Source organism: Pyxicephalus adspersus, chromosome 4, assembly GCF_032062135.1.
Source record: "Pyxicephalus adspersus chromosome 4, UCB_Pads_2.0, whole genome shotgun sequence".
NCBI lineage: Eukaryota > Metazoa > Chordata > Amphibia > Anura > Pyxicephalidae > Pyxicephalus > Pyxicephalus adspersus.
In genome coordinates this window covers 61,365,893-61,388,776 of record NC_092861.1, presented here as the reverse complement: position 1 = coordinate 61,388,776, position 22,884 = coordinate 61,365,893, and the positions used below count along the sequence as shown (strand labels likewise).

The window sequence follows — 22,884 nt, the reverse complement described above, 5'->3', positions numbered from 1 at the left end:
ATATTCCTAAATTATATACAGTAGATATCATTAACCTGCAGGCTCATCAATCATGTGGAAGGTAAGAGAGGACTATAAATAAGGTTGCACGGTGTTGCCTGACGTGAAAAATATGTGCACTGGCATTTAAGGCTGTGAGACACGACTGCTAGTACGTTACACATTTACTGACAAGGCCAGATGGAAGCCTGCAATCTGCATCCTATGAATGCCAATTACAAGTAGAGTTATTATAAAAAGGAAAAGAAACCCTTTTCAAAGATAAGATGATAAAAAGCTCATGACCTTGAAATATGTTTGCATTCTAAAAATGGCTTACCTTAAATTCTTGCTGTTTTGACATAATAACTGGCAAATGCTTCACAAGTAAGGGGTGCTTTTCCTTTTTGACTTGGTTTCCCTCATCTTCTAGGCAGAACCAGCCCAGCTGGTTCTCTTCACCTGTAACAAAGTTAACTAGAAATGAACATTTGGGAGCAGGTCAGTTGAACCTTTTTTCAGCCATTTTTGATGTATGTCAGGACAAGGAACTTAAAGCAATATAACAACAAGCAATAGTAGATAGTACAAAGTGTAATCACTGTGCAGTAACCCACAGTAAGCAGATATTGTTTTACTGTCTTAGAAAAACAATGACATCTGATCAAGCTTATTACATTAATACAGGATTATCCAACTCCAGCAAAAATTGTTTATTTGAAAATCCTAGCCTGCATGTGGCCCTTCAAGACTGGAGTTGTCCAGCCCTTCATTACCACATTACTGTATATTGAAAAAGCCTGAAAACTGTAAAAAGTGTATGGGAAAAGGCATGTGTGGTCATGTAAACAAACTAGACCGAAATGCTAAATGCATTTCAAGTGTAAATTAAAGTTTAAAAATGTTTTTAATTTTGTTTTTTTACGCTGTGGAGATTCACCACATTGTTTTTCTAGGTGACCAGAATCACCAAGACAAAAAGTGAGGACAAATCTCTACATTTTAACCTGTCATTAAAGTATAAGGTAAAATAATTTCCTCCAAAGTGGATATATGTTCCCGTGACAACTCTCCGAGATGGGTATTCTGTCCATTATTTAGAAATTTCCTCCCTTTTCCTGTTAGGTTTTCTGGACAGAAATGAGAAATGTCCTTAGAGGGACACAAAAACAGGTTATTTTAGCTATATGTTTTAACTGTTACCTATTCTATATACATATACATCTGTAATACAATTTAGGAATCAGTCATGTGAGACTCATGGGACCATCAGATGTTTGCTTTCAGACCACCTTTAGATTACTTTGTGATTTTAAAACAAAAACCATGCTACTTTTTTGTCACACATAATTCAGACATTCTCTTAACAAAGCATACCAAAACCCAATGTTATTTTTCAAAAGATGAGGTTCAGAATCCTCTTTTTAGACTGCAGAAACTACAAAGATGTATAGGTGAGAAGACCCAAAAGGAGACTTGTAAGGGCCAAAATGTACCCTTTTATTTGTTTCATAATGTTAGCAACACCTGGCAGCTAGTTCTATAGTGGGGATTGATGGGGTTCTTATGCACATTCTAAAAATGAAGTGAATGGGAACTAAATGTCCTCTTAACCAGATCTCCAAGTAAGCTGTTTTGTCCAACAGAAAAAATTAGTAACTTGCAGAAAACTGACTGTCATCATTTGTCTCTATTTGCTACATTTTCATGCTTAGGTGAATTAATCTGACTAGTCAGAGCTTTCACAAATGCCAAAGGTAAAGGACACCATGCAAAAATCTTTAAAGAAAGGGGATTTGGGTTTTCTTTACTGCAGTATAGTGTGTGACCTGTTTTTATGCACTATGAGGCTTATGAAAGAACTTCTGCTTCACAAACAACAGAATATTCCTTCTTAAATGTTAGATACTAAAGGTGTGGGGTAGGGCTTGAAAAGCTGAAAACTTCACAGATTTTAGAAATAACTGTATGCTTTACACTATATTAAAGTTATTACTGTACAAGTTTAGTATCTATTATTCTAACAGAGCTAGAGCTTTTTCAACAGATAATATCTTATCACACGGGCATTTGGCCAAGTATTCAGTGTGTGAATGTGTGAAAAAAATGAATTTTATGGAGGATATTTATGATTTCAACTTTCCTCTAAATTTAATATATCGTAATAATTGCCTGAGAATTTCACTCTGAAAATCTTCAAGGTAATGGAGAGAAATCTCTGAAAGTGCTCCCGGAAAGCATTTTAAACTGTTCATAAGACGAGTTTGTTAAACCACACAAGTCTTGGGATTTCATATACAAATTTGATTTAAACATGCACATAAGCTGCTAAATAAAAATGTACATTGGTCAGTCACATATTTGCAGTAAATGAAGCTTTTCATTAAGACCATTTTGAATTATTGTAGACCTTCTAGAAGGGTGCTCTCTGAGAGTCTTCAAAACAAATTTTGGGGACATTCTAGCTCTAAATCATCAGGAAAATATGGAATTTAGACAACTCACACCCTTTTTATGAATTGAGTTGAAACATGTACCTTAGGAGTATGGTGGCCACAACTGTGTCAGCAAACCTGACCATAATTTCAACTTAATTACAAACAAGCAGAAGATAGTATACTTTAAAGGATAATTATTTTCTCTGTATGACAGTGTAAAAAAACACAATGGTTAACTGCTCATTTTTATCAAAAGGAACATTTAAAAAAAGGCGCCAGAGGATGCTTTTTTTTTTTGCACCCCTGGCAGTAGACTCTCTCATCTTCCCATTTGAATCTCCAAGCTGTGGACACCTAATGTCCTCACTAACAATGCAGGCCTGTTGGTCCTTCATTGTGCGTGATGATGTCAGAGTGCCTGCAACTGATAAAGTGCCAGAGAGAAGTGCATTTGAAGGATAAGTTGCACAGAAGACAGAAGCCTGCAAGAGCTAGGAATAGGGTGGGTAAATGTGCTTTTACCAATGGAACCCTAGATGAAAACTTTACATTCTGCCCTTAAAGTACAAAAGTAGCCCCTCTACAAGCACAGTTTTTACCACTTTTAATTTATGCTTTCTTTATATTTTGAGACTAACATTCAAAACACAACAGTATTCCTGTATAACTAGCAGAGATCATTACCATTTAAGGCTGTATGACTTACCAAGTGCAAGTTTAGCCATCTGTAAGTTATTGATCCATGACAGCTTTGCAGCAGGAGTAAAAGTATTAAACACTGCTGTGAAAAATGTGGGTCGCCCTGATCTGAAACATATTGGGTAAACATAAAAGAATATGTAAAACGGCTTTGCAGTTTATATAAAATTGCTTTTTATGTGAACACTGGGGCTGGAAAATTATCTGCAGAAAAAAAATAGCACTGACTTGTCATGTTTGCCAGGAAGCTGGAGCTGGATTCTGCAGCGATCTGCAGCTCGAATTTCATTCTCTTTCTTCAAGATCAGCTTTTGTAAACCTGAAGACCAATCCTGAGCTACATGTTGGTTCAAGTTCTATACAAGGATTAGAGAAAAGCATTTGGTAACATTAAAGAGTATTCAAATGATAAAAAAAAAATCTGAATATCAAATACTGATATCACATGATTGTATGGTAATATTTTTTTTTAGTTGTGTTTTTTAAGTTGCATTGAGATGGTCTGTCACATGTTTTTTTTACATGTATGTACTTCTTTTAATGCATTTTGAACAACAAAAATCAGTAGTGTGGGTATGCTTCCTGTTAAATCCCACATTTCTGCAAATTTTCTTTGGACAAAAAAACATCATTAAAAACTGCTGAGATACTCATATTCATTGGATAAATTGAGCTAACTGCTTATTATTTATTGGGCTTTTATACTAGAAACATACTTTGCTTCTCACTTTTACCACATTTAACATATTTCTAGAAAGTAGTTAGTGTTTACAAAGTTCAATCGTGACATGGCTGTATTTGTTCGCAAACACAAAAGTCTAATAACATGTAAAATCCAGAGCAAAGTCATACCTGATAGTTTCCTTTTAGCTGCACTATTAATTGTGAAATTTGGTTGACAACATCTAAATCATGAAGCAGATTCTGTAAGTCATGATAGAGCTGTCCAGGCCCCATGTATAGTTTATCTGCAGATACAAAGCAATACATATGGTCAGTTGTATGCATGACCCTTCATAATTATGTTCTACTGATACAGGAACACGGCATGTAAAATGTGTTTTCCATGTACTATATCTGTTTATTTTTTCAAGTAAAACACTTTAAAATCAGAGAATAAACAAAAATCCAGTCATTAATTACTACCCCTTTACTTCTGCTTTTCCCTCCTCCAGCTTCAAAATCCCATGCATGCACAGATTTAGGGTATGTAGCACCCCTTGTTTATTCATTCCCATGGTAGTGGTGGTTTGTTGTGCAACACTTTTCAGTTAATTAACTATAAGTAGGATGCTTACATGTCAGTAAAAGCAAGGAATATAGTTGCACTTCAATTCAGCTTGGCCTCTTGTGCTCCATAAACAACAGGCTTATTTTTACAATAAAGGAGCTAATAGAGCAAAAGAAACATTAAAAGGGACCTAAAGATCCACCTGCCAGATCAAAAGAAGCATGAAAATTTTCTAACTAGGTCTCTTACAATAAAGATGCATTTTTATCTAATTTGTAACACAAAATGTGCATTCAACTATATTCCATCCCCTTTATCATATTAGTGATATTTTACAGACCAGGTTTATGTTATGATCATGTTCTTTTCTCCCAACTTCATTCTGGACAGTGGTTCAAAAACAGGCTGTATATTTGAGAAAAAAAGTATAGTTCATAGGGTGGCTTTCCATTTTGCATAACTACAACACCCTTTACTATAGTGTCTTGGCACAAAATACCATGCAAAGTAATCATAAGGTGAACCGTGGTGGTGAACAATATTTAAACAGAATACATATATTCTTAACAATTTAATCCTCAGAGAAGAGAGAGAAATTCATTCTGACCAAAAACACTCAACACCACAATCTACATCTGCCCTGAGGCTGCTTTATAATGTTTTTTTTTTTTCTTTTCTTTTTGGGACCTGTCCCATGTTTTTGAATTTAGAACTCACAGTCACAAACAAAGCAATCCGCAAATCAGGAGTGATGTGTAGGGCACAAGTCCTGGAAGGATGCTGAGAAATAGACTACACCCCGAACAGCTAATTGGTATTCAGAAATGCTGGCACAGTTAAAGTGCATATAATGAATCGACAAGAATGTGCTTATTGTGTAGGGAAACCTTTCAGTGCGAGGCCAGTGTAATGAGCGTAATCATTTTGCTCACAGGGGTGAGAAGATGAGGGGTATTGTGTTTGCTATATACAGAAAGTGATGTAGATTTAATACAGTATTTATATCTGCAAAAGATGCTTTTTTTGACTTGTTTATCTGTCAATCCTCCCTCACTGTTCAGTTTGTACTATGCTCTCTCTTAACCAAATGCCAGCATACAGCTTTAAGGATCTTTATTTGGCATCCATGTCGGAAATGTATTGGATGGAATGTGATACCAAACATTCCATTCCTCTTCTAGGCCAGGATTTGGAGATAGTTCTGAAGGGCCTGGCTAGTAATAATAAAAGGGAGTGTCTTTCTGAATCTGGGTGGAGTACACAGGTGCACTAACCAGATAGCAGCGGTTTGGAGTTTGGAGATTCTGAAAACAAAGCAGAAAGCACCCCAGCGGGTGATGTTGCAAGAGCTACAAACCCCAATTTTGAGACTGTTAATATGAGTGACCTTAGACAATTTAGAATTTAAGTCTGTTGCTTGAAACTTGTATTTTCTGGTAAAGTTTCTGCTGAATTAAAACAAAGTTTGTTTTACACTTTTTGCCTTCCTGTACACTGAAGAATCTATTCTGAGTTTAAATAAAGGCAAATAAAAAAAAATGCACTAACCGGCTTTTTGATTTAGGCATATGTAAATGTATATTTTGGACTGGATCAGAACAGCCCCACAATGGTAGGTTTTGCAAGGTGTTCTCAGTATGCAGTGGTTGGAACCTACTAGATGTTTTCCAAAGAAGGATAAAGAGAAGGTCATGGGTTTCTAAAGCTCATTGGTGGAGTGTGGTGGGTCATTCTGGTCTCATCCCACAGAAGAACTGCTGTAGCACAAATTGCTCAAACACTTGGTCTAATGAGAAAGGTGTAACAAAGTGACATGCTTATTGCATATGAGACTGTGGAGCTGTTGACCTCTCTGAGTGCCCATTCTGACCTCTGATTAGTGCTGAAAGCACAATGGGCTCTACAGTCCAGACTTGGACCATGGAGCAATAAAAGATCATGTGGATAGCCGGGTGCATGTGCAAGGGGATGACAGTGGGATGCACTATGGGAAGAAGGCAGACTATTGGAAGCAATGTGTCAAAGTATATGCCACTAATGTCCTGGTGCCAAATACCACATAACATCTTCAGATGTAATCTGAGCTGATTGTGACAAATCAGTGCAAGTGCAAAAATATTTTATTAATATACATAAAAACTCAAACATAGTAAATCATGGCGTTATTGAGTAAGTAGCCCACCAACCAGAACAATGTTTGTGGTGGCATTCCACAGGGTGCATTATGTCTACTAAATGTACACTTACTTGGTTTGGCACAAATGACCTTTTCAGAAGCATGTACAGAAGAAAATCGAGTCTGATTTCCTTGCTCCTCGCTTTCCCCATATTCGATAACCTCTACGTGGCCAAGAGGAACACTCCATTTTAGTAAATATTTCTGGCTTTCTGTCACTATGTTGCTCCCTTCATTGGAAGATCTGAAAAAAAGCATGTGGAGTGTCTTTTTAGGGCAACATACTCTGACTTTTCATTACCATGTCAGTTCAAGTGAAGAAAGACATATTGTTTGGTTCCTGTGTACACAAAAGAGAAAACATGAAGCAGATAATATTTTGGGATGGTCTCATTACATCATGACAGAAGACTGCCTTCATTTAGGTAGCATTCATTTATCAGCAGAAACTGACTCTGCAGATGCTTCAATTCTGCCACCTGCTGGCCACTTATAATATGACAGCAAACACTATTTGTGGAGATAAGTACAGCAGATATTTTAAGAGCTATGTACATATAAAGCAGCAGAGTTGTTTTGTTAACCCCCCTAGCGTTCTAATTCTGTCATTTTTTGATGCAAAAAGTGATCCTACTTTTTTTGCGTAGAAATTTTTGTTTATATTGTGGGCCTGTAATTCTTAGGATTAACTCCCGGGTATAATTATTATATTTATTTATTATATTAGAATCATAATTTATAAAATAATACATAATTATAAATCATTATTATAAAAAATAATGAAATATTAGCCCAAAACAATGTAATTTATCAAAAAAAAAAATTTTATCAAAAATTTCCTTCTGAAATTTTCCAAACAAGGGTGCAATATTATTGATTATTAATAATATAAATTATATTCAGATTTTAGAAAAAAAAATTTACTTCAATTCAGGAAGTGATTAAAAAGTCATTAAAAGGTTAGATCAAGGTCAGGGCTAATAGCATGCAAAATGTAAATCAGGGCACTGGGCAATGATGCTTGGTGCACTACAATATGTATTTATACTTTTATTATATGTTTTTATGTGTTTTTACTCTAAAAAAAAAATTTAAAAGCAGATTACATAGTAATCTGCTTTTAAATTTCCCGCCCCCAGAATCCATCACTCCACCGCATCATCCGGAAGATGTCACACATCTTGCCGGGTGATGCGGTGGGGATGTCCCCGCCCTACTTCATTCCCCTGCTCGCATCTCCCGGAGGCTGATCTCTGGGTGATGCGAGCAGGAGAGTGAGCAGCGGGGACATCATCCCCTACTCCCGGAGGGTGAGATCAGTCTCCGGGAGTAGGGGATGTCCCCGCTGCTCACTCTCCTGCTCGTATCTCCCGGAGGCTGATCTCCGGGTGCGGCGAGCAGGAGAGTGAGCAGCGGGGACATCCCCTACTCCCGGAGGCTGATCAGTCTCCGGGAGTAGTGGATGATGTCCCCGCTGCTCACTGTCCTGCTCGCATCACCCGGAGATCAGCCTCCGGGAGATACGAGCAGGAGTAGATCCAGGGGGTGCTGCCAGCGGGAAATCTCCGCTGGCATCACCCTCTGGATTTACCATTGGTGATCGCATCTTGGTCGAGATGCGTGCAGCGGGGTGGCGGGGACCCCCGGGCAGGCTTTAAAAGCAGATTACTCCGTAATCTGCTTTTAAATTTCCCGCCCGGCCACGCCCCCCGACGGAGAAGTGCCCCGCCATCGCAGCGGCATCCTGCGATCGCCGCTGGACCGCGGGGATCAGGTAAGGGGGACCCCCAAAGGTACCCCGAGTGTGACTCGGGATTACCGCTTTTTGCAATTTTTCCGGCCCCGAGTCACACTCGGGAACACCCCTTAGGGGGTTAAAGGAAATATTGGAAAAAATGTAACATGCAGTGAGTGATTCGTAATATAGACTGTGGTTTTAAACCAGAACCTTTCAAACCTTCTTGTATCTTGCTTTCTAGTTTTGAACAGAAACCCACCTGTTACTAGATGTTGCACACATCAGCACATCATTTAGCATGAACAGACGCCTCTGCTTGGTTTTTACGATTTCACCTTTCTCGTTGTACACAGTTTCTACCATATCATCTGACCGAATGAGATGCCTGTTTCCATTGCTTAGGAGCTACAATTTAGAGGAAATCAGATCAAGGTTATTACAAATATTTTAGTGAAATTCTATAAGAAATAATATACGTGACTTTTATGCTAAAAAGAAAAAGTGCTGAAATATTTCCCTATTACCAGTTTGCATTATTATACAATTAACTGCACATTTACATACATGACCTGCTTTTCCCCATTTCCACTGTAATTTCTGAATATATTAACTAGTTTCAAAGAGCTGCAGATTACTGATCAGCGACATGTCAATAGTCACTAGCCAGTGATCACTGTAAACAATACTTACAAGACTAGAAAATAGAGTAATAAAGGTGCAGAATGAAAACAATAATCACATGGCTGAATGATTACAGAATATATAATCACACCATTACAAGTGTGAGGTAAAAAAATATAAAAAAACTAAAACCTCTTCACAAAAAGTCAATTCTCTACCTATTTCTTATCCAGCTTACACAGCAAGGTAGACTAAAATCTGACTCTTCAAATGTTGTGACTTGTTTGATAATCTGATTAAAGGTTAAAATAAATAGAAGTAAATGAGACTCATTGCATTTCGGATGTTTTTAAACATCTGACAATCAAATCTTTATGAGCCAGCTGGACATTATATTATTTGCAATTTGTATGTTTTATTAATCACTGTAACTGTGCATTTTCTTTAACTGTAATATTTAATGGTATCTAATAGTTTGACTTTGATAGCTATCATTTCTTGTTTAAGTCCTAGATTCGAATGAAATAAACCTATAATGAGTGAGAAAAAGCAAACAAACATTTTGCATTTCTTTACTAATACCAAACATAAAGCAACTAATGTTAATAGTAACAATAGTAATAATGAATCAAAGCCTCCACGGTCCTCATCAGGCATCATTAGGAAGATCATTATTTTCCAAATGTATTTATCTTTTTTTTTTTTTTTTAAATTTGAAAAAAAATTCATATTAATGATCCGCAGGATTTAAAATGAATTTAGTGGTCCGTGAGGTCCGAAAGGTTAGCGACCGCTGCTATAGAATGTATAGTGTAGGTTGCCAACACCATTTACAGGAACATTCAAGTTCAAACATTGGGTGAGATGTCTTTTGGTCACATAGGTAGAAGTGATAGTCAGATGTCCATATGTTTTTGGTTATATAATGTATTACCAAATTAGATGTTTTTAGGTCATACAAAAATTATCAGATTATATTTGTATAATGTATTTATTCAAAGTTTCTGTTTAATTTGAATTTTAATTTGAATTACCAAAATTGTGTGACAGATCCAATAAAAATGTTACCAAGAATAATTGAAAATTTAACTAAATAAAAAGGAAATCAGTGCTGGGACAACAAGCATGTGGTCACTTATTTAAATACCAGGCTTACTAACCTTATTCAGATACCTTTCATTTATTGCTTTGGCAATTTGTTTGATTTCACAGCGCTGATCTGCATCCCGCTTCCTCTCGTTGAGTTTGTCAGCTAATGTTTCCAGCTCTGTAAGAGCCATCTGTAGAGGAAGCCGGTCAGGGTGACCCTTTACTGTATTTTTTAACATATCCTGCAGAACAGAAGCCAAGACCACAGGAAACCATTAGACATCATAAATAGAACAAAGTAAAACAAAACACAGTGGAACTGTTTGAATACCTGTACAGAGGACTTTAGGCAAGAGTAGCTGTGGTACATTTATACAGTAAAAAAATCTAGTAATTTGTTGACACATCAACCACTCCTTGCATGTAATATGTCTATATCATGGTAGAAGTCACAAATAAGTGGGTACTTTTCTTTAAGATCAAAAGATATTGACATTGCATATTTAATCAAAACTGTTGATCAGATCCATTTTTTCTGGTTCCCATTTTCATAATGCCAAATTTTTTAGTAGTAGTAATACAAATTTACTGCTGCTATGTGATGATTATATTTACTAATGTACTTTAGTTACAGCAAGAAAAGCCATATCCTGCTATGGATTTATAGAGGATTGGATGCATCTGTAGATACATTAAACAGTACAGTCATTCTTCTCCATTTTACATACATCCCCTTCACTCATACAAACTAAAATTATGTCTCAACAGATTTTACTGACACGAACCAGAATGTTTAAGTTCTACCGTGTATGAAAAGAAAAATGTAATACTTGTAGCAAAAGGATGAACTGAGGAAAGCGCTGGATTGGCTTCATCATCAAACCATACAGAGTAATGCGATCAGGGCTGGAATCCTGGTTCTGTGACAACACAAAGTTACATGCTGATCAGTAACAGAATAGAAAACATACAGGGATATTGGACTAATGAAGTGGATGCTCCATAGAACAGAATCAGCACTGTGTTTACTCATTTGTTCATCTGACACTGGAAACAATCACAAAAAGAGTACAAAGCCTAAAGGTACGAACCAGGCACAGATTGGTGTGGTTGTTTTTGGGATGGTCTGAGCTTTGGTACAGCCTCTTAACATGTCCATAATTAATTAAATACTGTACATGCCTTTATTGCATACCCACATAGTCTGTACCTAGTTCCTAACGCCAGCAGCTTAGAAGTCATTTTATTCCAAGTGTCAAAGATAAAACTGTCTGGATGAAGAACTATTTAGACTGCATTGCTGCACAGAAATATAAAATATATTACTGGACTGCTACTGGCAGTTTCAGCTTCACATCTTTTCAATTACAAGGCCCTATGCAGCCTGCTTGCCCAGTTACATTGTTGCCTTTGCCAAGCATGTGGATGATTCCATTGAATTCTGCATGTGTAAATATAAGGAAGGAATGTAGAGCTGTCTTAATCTCAAAATGTGGGATGCAGAGCTATATTAGTCCCAGATCTGCAAAAACCGGTATGGGAAGCTCAGGCACATCGCTAAACCTTACAAACGTATCACTTGTTCATACTTAACACACAGAAACTTAATAATATTTTTTTTTACTTTTTGTAATCTATCTGTAGAAGAACAATGTGCATGCTTTTTTGACACAGTCCTGTTCACAAACCTTACAAAATACCCCATCAACTACTGTTTGTATTTACCATTACCATACAATAAACCTGATTTCTTTAAAATGGTATACAATTTTCTTTTTTAAAAGACAAAAAAAGCAATACTGAGTATCTCAGGCAATTACCAGTTACCAAAGAAATTTTAAGAGAACAGATGTACCCTCGCTGCAAAGACAAAATTAAGGACGTGCTTTTACTCATGAACATTTAGAAGCCAGAGAACTGTTCTACATTTAGATTGTGTTTAATGTTTAGGAATGAAAAACACAGTCTGTTTAACTGTACAGTTATACCACTTGTACAGTAATGAATACGTTGAGCCCAATTTCTTGTTGAAATACAGCTCTACTTTGCCATGTAAGCTGCCAGCTTAGGTTATATATGGGGAGCAACTGGCAAGGCTTTTGTAAAACACGTAGGATTATGGCATTCAAACTTTATTCTGCAATGATCATGGTGATCTAAATATAAATATAAATTGTAAATAAACCTGGATATCACATGATCATAAAAGTTCTTATGGTAATGTTATAGCAATAACTGTTCACATATATGGCCACTTTTATTGTTGGTTAAACTATCTTCTGACTGGCAGTAGTTTCAAATGGAGGATGCCAAATAATCTATATGACAAATATAAAAAAGCCCTATTTGAGTGAAATGGATAGATTAAAGCAGAACTGACGTTCCACATAAATGAATGATCAGGCAGGTCAATACTGTAAAAAGGAACAGGCGATGTCCCTTCTGCAATATTCTGTCCTGCCTGGTAAAAATCTAAGCTGCGATAGGGCTTGTGCAGAAACCTGAATATTCAGAATCACCTATGAAAGATTTATATTCCTTATTCATAGTATCTATAGCTGCCACTGGTTTAATGCAATCATTTTACCAAAATGCCTTCACCTGATTTCCCGTTGCTCAAGGAACCCCTAGCAAACTCTGGAGGAACCCTAATTGAGAAACACTGGTCTAGTCCTACAAACACCAGAACCCGACCCAAAACACACCTACTTCAACACAATATTGAAAGTGTGGAGATGATTTAATATTAAATATGTTTTAGGCTGCAGTAAGAATACATCTCACTCACATTACCTAAATTATTTGAATTTAGGAAGTTAGGGAATTGCATGCGTGCTATATCTTTAAAAACACACACCACAACTCCAACATCAAACTTAAAACCATGCATTTCAAACTCAAAACACAGGTACATCACCTGACTTGACTACAAGAGACAAAAATGGTGACAACATATTTTCATGATACCCTGTAACAGTGAAGAAAAAGGATAATGAGAGAATTAAATACAAAGGAATGTTTATATGTCATGGTACTCAAGAGGTATTGTTTCCTACTTCTACTGCAGCTTTTACAATCATATAGAAAAAAGGATTGGGTGCTGCAGTGTCCTGAATTGATTTTTACGTTTTGCATACTGGCACTTCAAGCTTATACTCTGGAAATTGGAAATATTAATGTTCTAAAATCCTGGCATGCCATTTTAGAAAATTATTAATGTATATACGGAACTTGAAAAAATCCTGTCCAAAAATTTAGAGATGCAAATAACTCATAGATAACATGTTTATATTAAATAGTTATTTTATTTCTGTTTGTTAGGGTGATTCACAACCCTTTTTTGTCTTGGTTACTACTGTCAATAATACATAAATTTAGGGAAAACTCAACATTTTGAGTTGGCATCAATCCAATAGGTAAGGGAAAATCCTCATCTGTTCTGGGGACAATTTACTGAGATTAAAATTTTGTTTACTGACTACAGATAATCTGTTATTTCCTGCTGTGTCTAGAGATGTGTTAGACCCATGTCTTGCATTTAGAGGCAGCCAAAAAAATAGAGAAGTATACCATATAGGAATCCTGTAGATGGATGGCGACATACAATTCAATTGTATTGCCATCTTAATGTGAAATGCCATCCTTTATTGTAGAAGTTCTGCAGCTAGGGATCAAGAATTCTATACAAACCAGTGTTTCATCGTGTTCCTGTTATATATTAATTCATTTAAAAATGTCAAATAACACATATTTTTAGGGGTCCTTGGTAGGAGGGGGTACCCCCAAGAACCATAATTTACTGCCTCCTTTTATTGTTATTTACAGTAAATAGAAGAAGGTAAACTTGTCTTTCCTTACTAATTCCGAGCTTGGAAAATGCATTTTCTTTAAATGTTGCACTTTCATTGGATACATTTGGGCCTATTCACATCATTCTGTTGCAGAGTGTATTATATACACACACCTTAATTTGCATTAGGTTGCACAGTTGCACATGTGCATTGCAAAAAACCCTGATAGGGCCACCTAACACACAACAATAGTCACTTTCACTAGTACATCACACCCCCCAGCACAGTGCTGTAAATGGCCCCATGTGACTGAAATCATATGTTTCACATTAAAATAAAAACTCCTACAGGTTTTCAATTCTTTCTTTTTGTCAATGCAATAAATGACTGATTGTTTCAAAACATATAAATACATTGTGTTCTCATGCGATGATAAGCAATGTGTGGTACAATTTAGCACAGAAAAGAACACATACCTTTAGAAATTCCAGAAAGGCTGGTTTAGTAGCACAGGATTTCCTGAGAACTCCGACAGCTGTGCTAAAATTATTCACATATTCACTATATGCATCAAGTACCATGGATTTTGAAAACTAAAAAGCAAACAGAGACACAACAACCTATGATGTTTATTAAGGAGGTTTAGTGAAACAGAGGATTGAATTTAGAATGAGAACTGTGCTATATTTTATAATGTCAGAATGATTAATCGTATACACATTCCCATTATAAGTCAGTGCATTCTGTTACAAGTTTTAGTAAATACAACCAATGCTGAATATGAATTAGTAAGACAGGTAATGTATATTTACAGACTATTAAATAATCAGGCATTCTATGGCACAAAATATCTAAACAGCAAGTACTGTATAGGTCGGAGGGTTTCATTTTGGCATTTGCCTGAATAGCCTAGTGAATATGACTGCTGGCGGCTTAAAACTACATAATGAAACATTAACATCTCACCCAGGGAATTCTTAATTAGGTGTTCCCTATGCACAATATACTCTGCATTATTAAGTATAATTATTCTGAAAATAATCTGTCATATTTATAACACATACACATAACTGATCTAAATAAGCAGGTATTTATACATGAACAGATATTTTACTTATAGTGTAAATTCACCTATTTGTGGTTCTAAACATGTTACTAAATTACAAGTCCAAGACTCAATTCCCATTGTGGCATTTGCATCTGTTCCAGTACAGTACACACTTGGGGACAACACCAGAGTAAAAGCTCATTTAAAATGTTGGAGATTGCATATTTCTAATCTAATGGTTTGCAGTTAAGATTTGGAACTCCTATACGTTTTCACAGAGTGTTAAATAATGCATTTGTTCCTGATGAAATTGGCAAGAATTAAACAAGAGAATTTTGGAGCTATCCTCTGCTCTCAAAAACATAACTGCCAATACTTAATTTAGTGAGGCATCTTCCTTGTCATGGTTCAGCAAATGTTAGGTTATAACAGCTAAATTGTCCAACCTAAACAATTAAATCAGTGTATACCTAATCAGGCAAACCCTGGACCTACATATTAACACATAAACATAGAAATACTTAGATACTACAGATAAAGATAAATAGATATTTTGACTTGATAATATACATAAAAATAGAACTTCCCATTGATGTCCTAAATAGAACCTTCCACTTAAACTTCTACTTTTTTAACAAGCCCTCTCCTCCTTCCTTTAATGCTGCCCTTCTGTAGCATTCACAGTGAAACAGGTGATGCCATCATCTTGGCTGAACAGCCCAAAATCTGAGAAGATGTCTCAATACAGTACAGGCGCATCTTCCTGTGTGATTTGGTCTACCTTATAAGGATACTGTGCCCTTCACCTAGACACTAAGGGATTAAAACTGGGAAAATGAAGTACAGTATATTACTATCCCCCCAACCCCTTCCACTGAGGTGAGGTCTGCTTTAAACTGGGGAGGTTATGGAAATAATTAATCTTTGTCCTGTGTTGATGAAACTACAGTGGTACCTTTGGAATAAGTCCAACTTGGTATAAGTCCTGTTTGGACATGAAAAATTTTGCTTGGTATACACCTTTGTGCTAGAACTAGTATAGGTCAAAATGAGTCATAACACCGCGCGCTACCCTTATTTACCTCTCTCGAGACAAAGCCACGACTGCCCAATAGCATCAGTATGCCAGTTGCTACCACTCAGTGAACAACCCACGCTACAATTCTCTGTGAATTACATACCATCTCCTCCTCCTCCCTTCTCAGCACCATCCTAGTAGGCACTGGACTCTTCTCAGCAACGTAAAGTGAGGTTACATTTTTATTTATTGCATCTAATTGCTTTTGTATTTGTATTTTAGTATTAAGCAGTGTTTAAATTATTTCATACAGCCCCATCAAAGTATAATATGCCAATAACAATAGGATTTTTTTTCACGGGAACAGATTAATAATTTTCTTTTTATTTCTTATGGGAAAATTTTGTTTGGTACAAGTCTTGTTTGGTATAAGTCCAAGGATCTGGAACGGATTAAGGACTTATACCAAGGTACCACTGTACTTCTGTATTTGTTTAGCAGTGAGGTCTTCTAATCCTACCAATTTCACTGGAATATAGTGGGAGAAGAATATTTGCAACATGCCTAAGGTATTGGGATATATAGACACTAAGTTATGTGTCTTTGTGGCTTGAACTTGGTTAGAAGAAATTTCCAAGTGGAAGCCCTGTCTTAAAACTAACCTTTGCAAAAATCTAAATGATTGCAACATTTATCAGGTGTCCTTCCCTTCTGTCTTATCTCAACTGTGAACTTTTACGTGCAACTATTTTTGCAAATTTATTTTGTCTAAATTTGGTATACATTATCATTATTTTTAGGGTAATTCATTTTTAAATATTTAATCATTTTCACTAATACCATTCAGTTATAAATCTGGCTATGTGGCCTCTTCAGGGCTATGTTAGTCCAGTCTTATTGTTTGATAAAAAACTCAATATTAGGACCTAGCAATGTATACTGACTATATTTGAGTAATGTGACAACCTAATATGACACACAATGCACACTCTCTGCAATTATGAAATGTTTCAAAATAATTAGGTATTTCAAACATAAACTCACTATTATTGTGTGTGTTGTTTCTGGCATTATGAGTGCATTTAAATTTGCAGTGTAATACTCAGAGGGAGCCCCATCTAGTTTTGAATGAAGCAAAACCATACACACCAAAAGTCTGACAACACCTATCATTCCTATAATATGGAGTTGGCCCCTCCTTGGTATCTGACACGACCTTCAGTCTTTTGGAGAGGCTTTTTAAAAGTTTGTGGAGTTTGTCAGTGGTGTTTTTTGCCTATTCAGCCAAATGAACATTAGTGAGGTCAGTTACTGATATTAACAAGAAGACCTGTTTTGCAACCTGTTCTAATTGACCCTGAAAGTGGTCAACTGAACCAAGTTTGGGGCTCTCTACCAAACTTATCAAACCATGTCTTGTATGGATCTGGCATTGGGCACAATGACGCAGTAATTCTGGAAAAAATGACATTGAAAATAAAAAGAAATATCACACAACTGTCTAAAATGCTTTCATGCTGTAGTACTGACAGTAGTACACCCGATTTCAATTTACTTCTTGGTGATTGTCAGGTGGTGAAAACACACACTCTAACAAACATACATATATACACAAGCACACACACCATCAAAGCATAATGAACTATGTCTTTAGGAGTTGAATAAATTGAAAATACATTTCATACTAATATTGCAATTTCTCTTACTGATGCTACAAAGACATCTCCAATCATTTCTGTTGAATCCCACTCAGACACCCGGCTGGCAAGAGCAATCTGGAAAAGCGAATGACACTGTAGAATCTCCTTTATCCGATAAAAGACTATTTTCAGCTTTCTCTCGCTTAATAACTTTGGCTCCATGTCACACAGTGGCTTCTCATATTGCTGCAACAGGAGGAAAGAGTTTAGATCTGTTTTTGTATTGTTCCATAAACTACAAGAGTGTAAAAATGAAAATTTGAAGCTAGAATAATATTTATGTCACACAGACTGATCTTTTTTTGTGTTCAATAGCTTATATTTCATGTCCTCTATAAACCTTCCTATTTGTAGCTATGCTCTGTAAAGTACAAGAATTTTGATGTTTTGTTGATTGTAAAAAAGATTACAAGCAATAAAAGCATTGTTAAACTGAGATTCTTCAGGGATATAGTAAATAGAGGTGACATCTGCACTGAAAATGGCTTGACAAACAATATATTAACTAAACATCTGTTAACACAACAGAAACCTGCTTAAGGGTAAATAAAGGACATCTGCATCAGAAGTATATTATGAAGAAGAGGAAAGCCCAATGTTTCAGGTCTTGGTACCTGAAGTTGTTTTCTATACTAGAAATAAATCCTATGGACATATTTTTCCCACTTCTATTATTGGCACGTTTGTTTTAGCAGTCCACGGTAATAACACCCGATGTGCTTATTAGTATTTAGGCATTCAGGTTGATGTAGTTGCTCCCAGAAAACCCGCATGGCTGAAATATAACTTTGGAGAATAATATTTTGGGGAATTATTACTGACTAGTTTACAACATAGTGCAAAGGTAAGCCTAATGCAATTTGGAAGCTTAGTTTTAACTTGTTTCAAAACACAGCCCATTAACTAAAGGAGTTAGCATACAGTATATCCATTCACGGGCTCAATGAAAAAGGAATGAGGTTTATTTGTCATATATTACAAATATGTCATTAAACAGTTGCTTTTCTAACATACAGCTGGTGTGAAAGTAAACATTTTTATCAGAATGGAGGCAGAAATTTGTTATTTTACATACTAACAGTGAATCATATAGGTCTGTTTATAAAGTAATTATTCTGACATTCTCTGAAACATTCTTTGGTGAAGAATTCTATTTGTTTTAATGACAGTATATGATTATCCACCAGGGAATATTTCAGTGAATGGTAGATTAATTGCAATATAAATGGACCATCATAAAAAAGAATATGATAGCTGCAAGCAGTAAACAGAAACAGAAAAATAAAAAATAGCAACAAAGGCTAACTTTATAACCTGAACATGGTAAATCTGACACTGGAAGCTATTTCTCTAGATGAGATAAAGTAAAAACAAAGATGCATTGTTAAGGGTGAGCTCACATTCTCCATTTGGCAAAGATAAGCAAAAGATAAGGTACCTGGAAAGGTATATAAGCAGATATAATAAATACTTTGTGAATATTACACAAAAGTATATGAGATAGTGCTTATGTAAATATAAATACAAACTTATTATTTTAGATCAATTTTAACTCCATGGACCAATTCTATCTGTGGTTTTAAAAGTTTATCTAAAAAGAACCTATGAGTAAGATCAGGCCATAGAAAATGTTTGAGCTATAAGATAAAGCAATATGTGAGGGTAAGTGTTAAATGTATGTAAACCTTAACACTTAACTTCTATAATGAGCCCCCCTTTGGTCTGTTAATAAAAATATTGAGATAATTTTGTTTTATTTGTTTTACAAATGCAGAAAAAAATTATTGACAATATTGTCAGGAATTCAGAGCTGTCCTAAGTGCACACTGTCTGTACTATCTCAATAAGTATAATTAGCCTTCCCTGTCCTCATCTTAACACATTTATTTTATGCAGCCAGTTTCATTAGGGTAGGTCTAAATGGAGATTCAAGTAAACTGCAATCAGGATACAAACTACAGCTAAAGATAAATGGTGAGAGTGTGTCTGTATGCTGTGGTATCATATAATGTATACAATACTATTTAAATCCTGGAAATGTACTACAGTTAGCTGTTAAAAATAAGATGTGTCAGTTAGTGCAATTTCCACAGAAATATATGATCAATATGTATAATACCTCAAGAATTCTCTTCAAAGAGTCCACATAGTTCTTCTCACTTTCTACTATTGAACCAAGGATATACCTTCTCACAACCTAAAAAACCTTAGGGCGATCGATTGGCGGTTCGGTAATCTTTTTTTGTTTTTTGCTTTTGCTAGCAAATTGCTTTTTAAGGGCTCAGATTGTTTCAACAAACCTCCCAGTAGACCTATGCAGAAAAGAACACATCATACACACCCACACATTCGAGTACAGCACAATATTACCTCCAGATGAGACTTGTATACCAAGAAATACAACTTTTGTGCTACAATAATAGTGATTACATTATTTATTATGTCATATTTTGCAAAACAAAAATCAGAATGCCCAGAATGTACACCAAAGTATAATTAAATTATGTTTATAGCCAAAACTTTTTTTTATTGTTTTAGATAAAGTAGGGAAGTGTTCAAACCTGTTTTTATTGGTCTATTATTGCTTTATTATTGGCACTCATCTTTAATACCCAGAACTAAATTTCACTCATTTGTATTTACCAGGGAGAGCCAATGTGTTTCAGGGAAAGCATCTTCTTTAGAGATATATGTAATTTGAAATAAAATCAAGAACAATACAGAATAACAAATTGCATAAGCATGTTTTTCTTGTTGGTGGTCCTGTGTGCAGTTAACCAGTACAATAAAGCAGCTCTTTATTTAACTACCTAATCTTGCTGGAAAACAGATATAACTACCCTGAGCTCCTTACTTTTCACTTATAGGTTTTTATTGTTGTCTGGGTCCTCGCTGGGGAACTTTCCTCTCTGTAATAGTCCTGATAAGCTGAGCTGTCACCAGAATAGAAATAAAGGTGAAATCTTTCAATGGGGACACAAAGATAACTGAAATCTAAGAGGCAATTTTCCCCACATTAAAGATTTCTTCTCACTTCCTATTGTATTTACAGTACTTAACAAAGTGGGTAAAATATACTTGACTTTTTTCCCAGGTTACCAAACTGTAGTAGTGAAGCACATTTAATAAACAAATGCCATATTAAACATTCTGTCATTGTCAATAAATAAATGCGTTATACATCATTGGAGATGCAATTTAAAACTGCTACTATTTCCATTAAAAAAATCATTACTCCTCCTCCTCATGTCATTTAACAAAAGGAATTCATACAAAAGACGGCTTTATAATAATATAGCTTTTTTACCTTTTGCATAAAAGTGTAGGGGGAGTCAGCTGGAATGATGAGATTTTTCTAGAAAGAAACAAGCTGTAACATTATTACCTCCCACTAACTCACATTCTCCATTCAACATGATCACATTTGCTACAAAAAGGGCAGAGACAGCATTACAAAGCAATATACTACACTGCCAGGAAACCAGAGGGAGTTGTGCAATGAAAACAGCAAAATGGAAGGAATATCTGACATTAATAAACCTGAAAGTACATGGTGTGGGAGATATGTACATCCAGAGGTGGAAAAACGCAACTGAGAGTTTTATTTCAGAGCTGTGTCCCAGGTTCAAATCTTGGCCAGGATGCTATCTACATGAAGTTTGTATGTTCTCCTTGTGTTTGCATGGGTTTCCTCCAGGTACTCCCGTTTCCTCCCACATTCTAAAAACATGCAGTTAGGTTAATTGGCTTCCCCAAATTGATTGACATGACTATGAACTTTGTACAGTGCTGCGTAATATGTTGGCGCTATATAAATACTGTGTAATAATATTAATAATAATAATATTAATAATGATACATATTGTTATTAGTAATGTAAATCTAGTACACTCAAATACGCAGCTTTAATCAGGGTGGATCAGGGGTTTAAACATTCTGTATTGTCACCTGACAGAGAGAGAGATGCCCCTTGAAACAAGTTGTGAGTTGACTTTAGCTCAGTATTTTTGTGTGTAAATCATCTGCAGGATCGACTTTTAGGACCATATTATATTAGGGACATCAGCTATGAAATCCTCTTAACTTAAGTGCTTCAGCTATAGTATACTTTTACGTATAGCACAACACAAAAAGCAAGTGTTGTCAATTTGGGCTAATAGAGCATGAATGTATGATGATATCAATGTAGCATGTATCAAGTTATATAATATATATGTAAGTTATATATATTTAGATATGTTCTCCTTTTCTTTCTTTATAGCATAAACCATTTTTGTGACTTGCCTAACAAACAAACATGATGTCATTAGAAGGCTTCCTTATGATTAAAAAAGGAGAAAATTTAAGCTATTAATGTTATCATTGCCACAACTCCTTATAAACCTGTAATTGGCACCAGTGATTGCATACAGGGCCAGAAATTGTCAGTCTTCCACTGGTCACTGCTTAATAATGTAACCATTTCCATCAACATAAAAGCAGTTATCTTTTGTTTGTGAGTTTCCCCTTTGTAGAAAAACTTCCTTATCAACCATCAATTTTTCTGTAACATGAATGATTTATTTTTTTGTAAAAAAAATGCACAAAACTGTAATATGTCAAAATACATAATAAAAATGAATCCTTAACTTTGCATATGTGGGGTAATGCAGCAGGACAACTTTAAAGCTGAGCTCTATAGGCTTGTTAATTAGCAGTGACAATGCTGATAGCATTGCCCTCTGCAACATCCCACTTTAGCCTAAGAAGGTACAACCTACATGAATGTATTTATGGGGCTTTGCTGGGGAACTAAGTGAACATTTTAGGTTTAAACACACCAACAATTAAGTGCCCCAGAACCATTTATATTTAACGGCAGGATATAGTTCTACAGTAATGTTTTTGGTTTTACCTACACATCAAAACTGGTAAGAAATTGTATATAAAAATCATAATGTCCTACATGCAGAGTTGAAGGCAATGGGCCTGAGTAAAATAAAGCTGGAATGGATCTCTTAAAAGTCATTTGCTAGCAAATGATTTTAATCCTGAACCAGATTCATTCCATGTTTTATGGATTACCCACTTTCACTGATGAAAGAGTAAGTGTATAGAGATTGTTAATATTATTTATGTACCTTCCACTATAAAATAGCATCAGTGGGTTATAGATGAAAATATACTGTCATTTTTTCATGTGGGTGCTCCTATTTATAAAATAAATGTGCTGTGTTTTGCAAACAACATATAATATTGTAGCTTAGCATATTTTTTATTAAATACCTGTTATGTGGTACGAGAAATAAAAATGGCCACTGGATGGCAGACACCCTGCAAAAAATGACTGATACTCTGATGCAATATTTTTGTGCAC

General features: G+C 35.6%; 1 protein-coding gene across 2 annotated transcripts in view; it reads right to left on the bottom strand.

Annotated features, from left to right (window-relative positions):
• The window catches only part of ARHGEF10 (Rho guanine nucleotide exchange factor 10), an 88,140-nt gene that overhangs the window by 25,919 nt on the left and 39,337 nt on the right, over positions 1-22,884 (bottom strand). For both annotated transcript variants that reach the window (XM_072408418.1, XM_072408419.1), the window contains 11 exons: positions 19,648-19,725; positions 17,535-17,714; positions 14,239-14,355; positions 10,802-10,891; positions 10,043-10,213; positions 8,521-8,666; positions 6,595-6,767; positions 3,969-4,084; positions 3,345-3,472; positions 3,124-3,224; positions 320-441 (listed from right to left, as the gene is read on the bottom strand). In XM_072408418.1, coding sequence (XP_072264519.1) covers positions 320-441; positions 3,124-3,224; positions 3,345-3,472; positions 3,969-4,084; positions 6,595-6,767; positions 8,521-8,666; positions 10,043-10,213; positions 10,802-10,891; positions 14,239-14,355; positions 17,535-17,714; positions 19,648-19,725 — 1,422 coding nt within the window. The remainder of the gene's footprint in view (positions 1-319; positions 442-3,123; positions 3,225-3,344; positions 3,473-3,968; positions 4,085-6,594; positions 6,768-8,520; positions 8,667-10,042; positions 10,214-10,801; positions 10,892-14,238; positions 14,356-17,534; positions 17,715-19,647; positions 19,726-22,884) is intronic.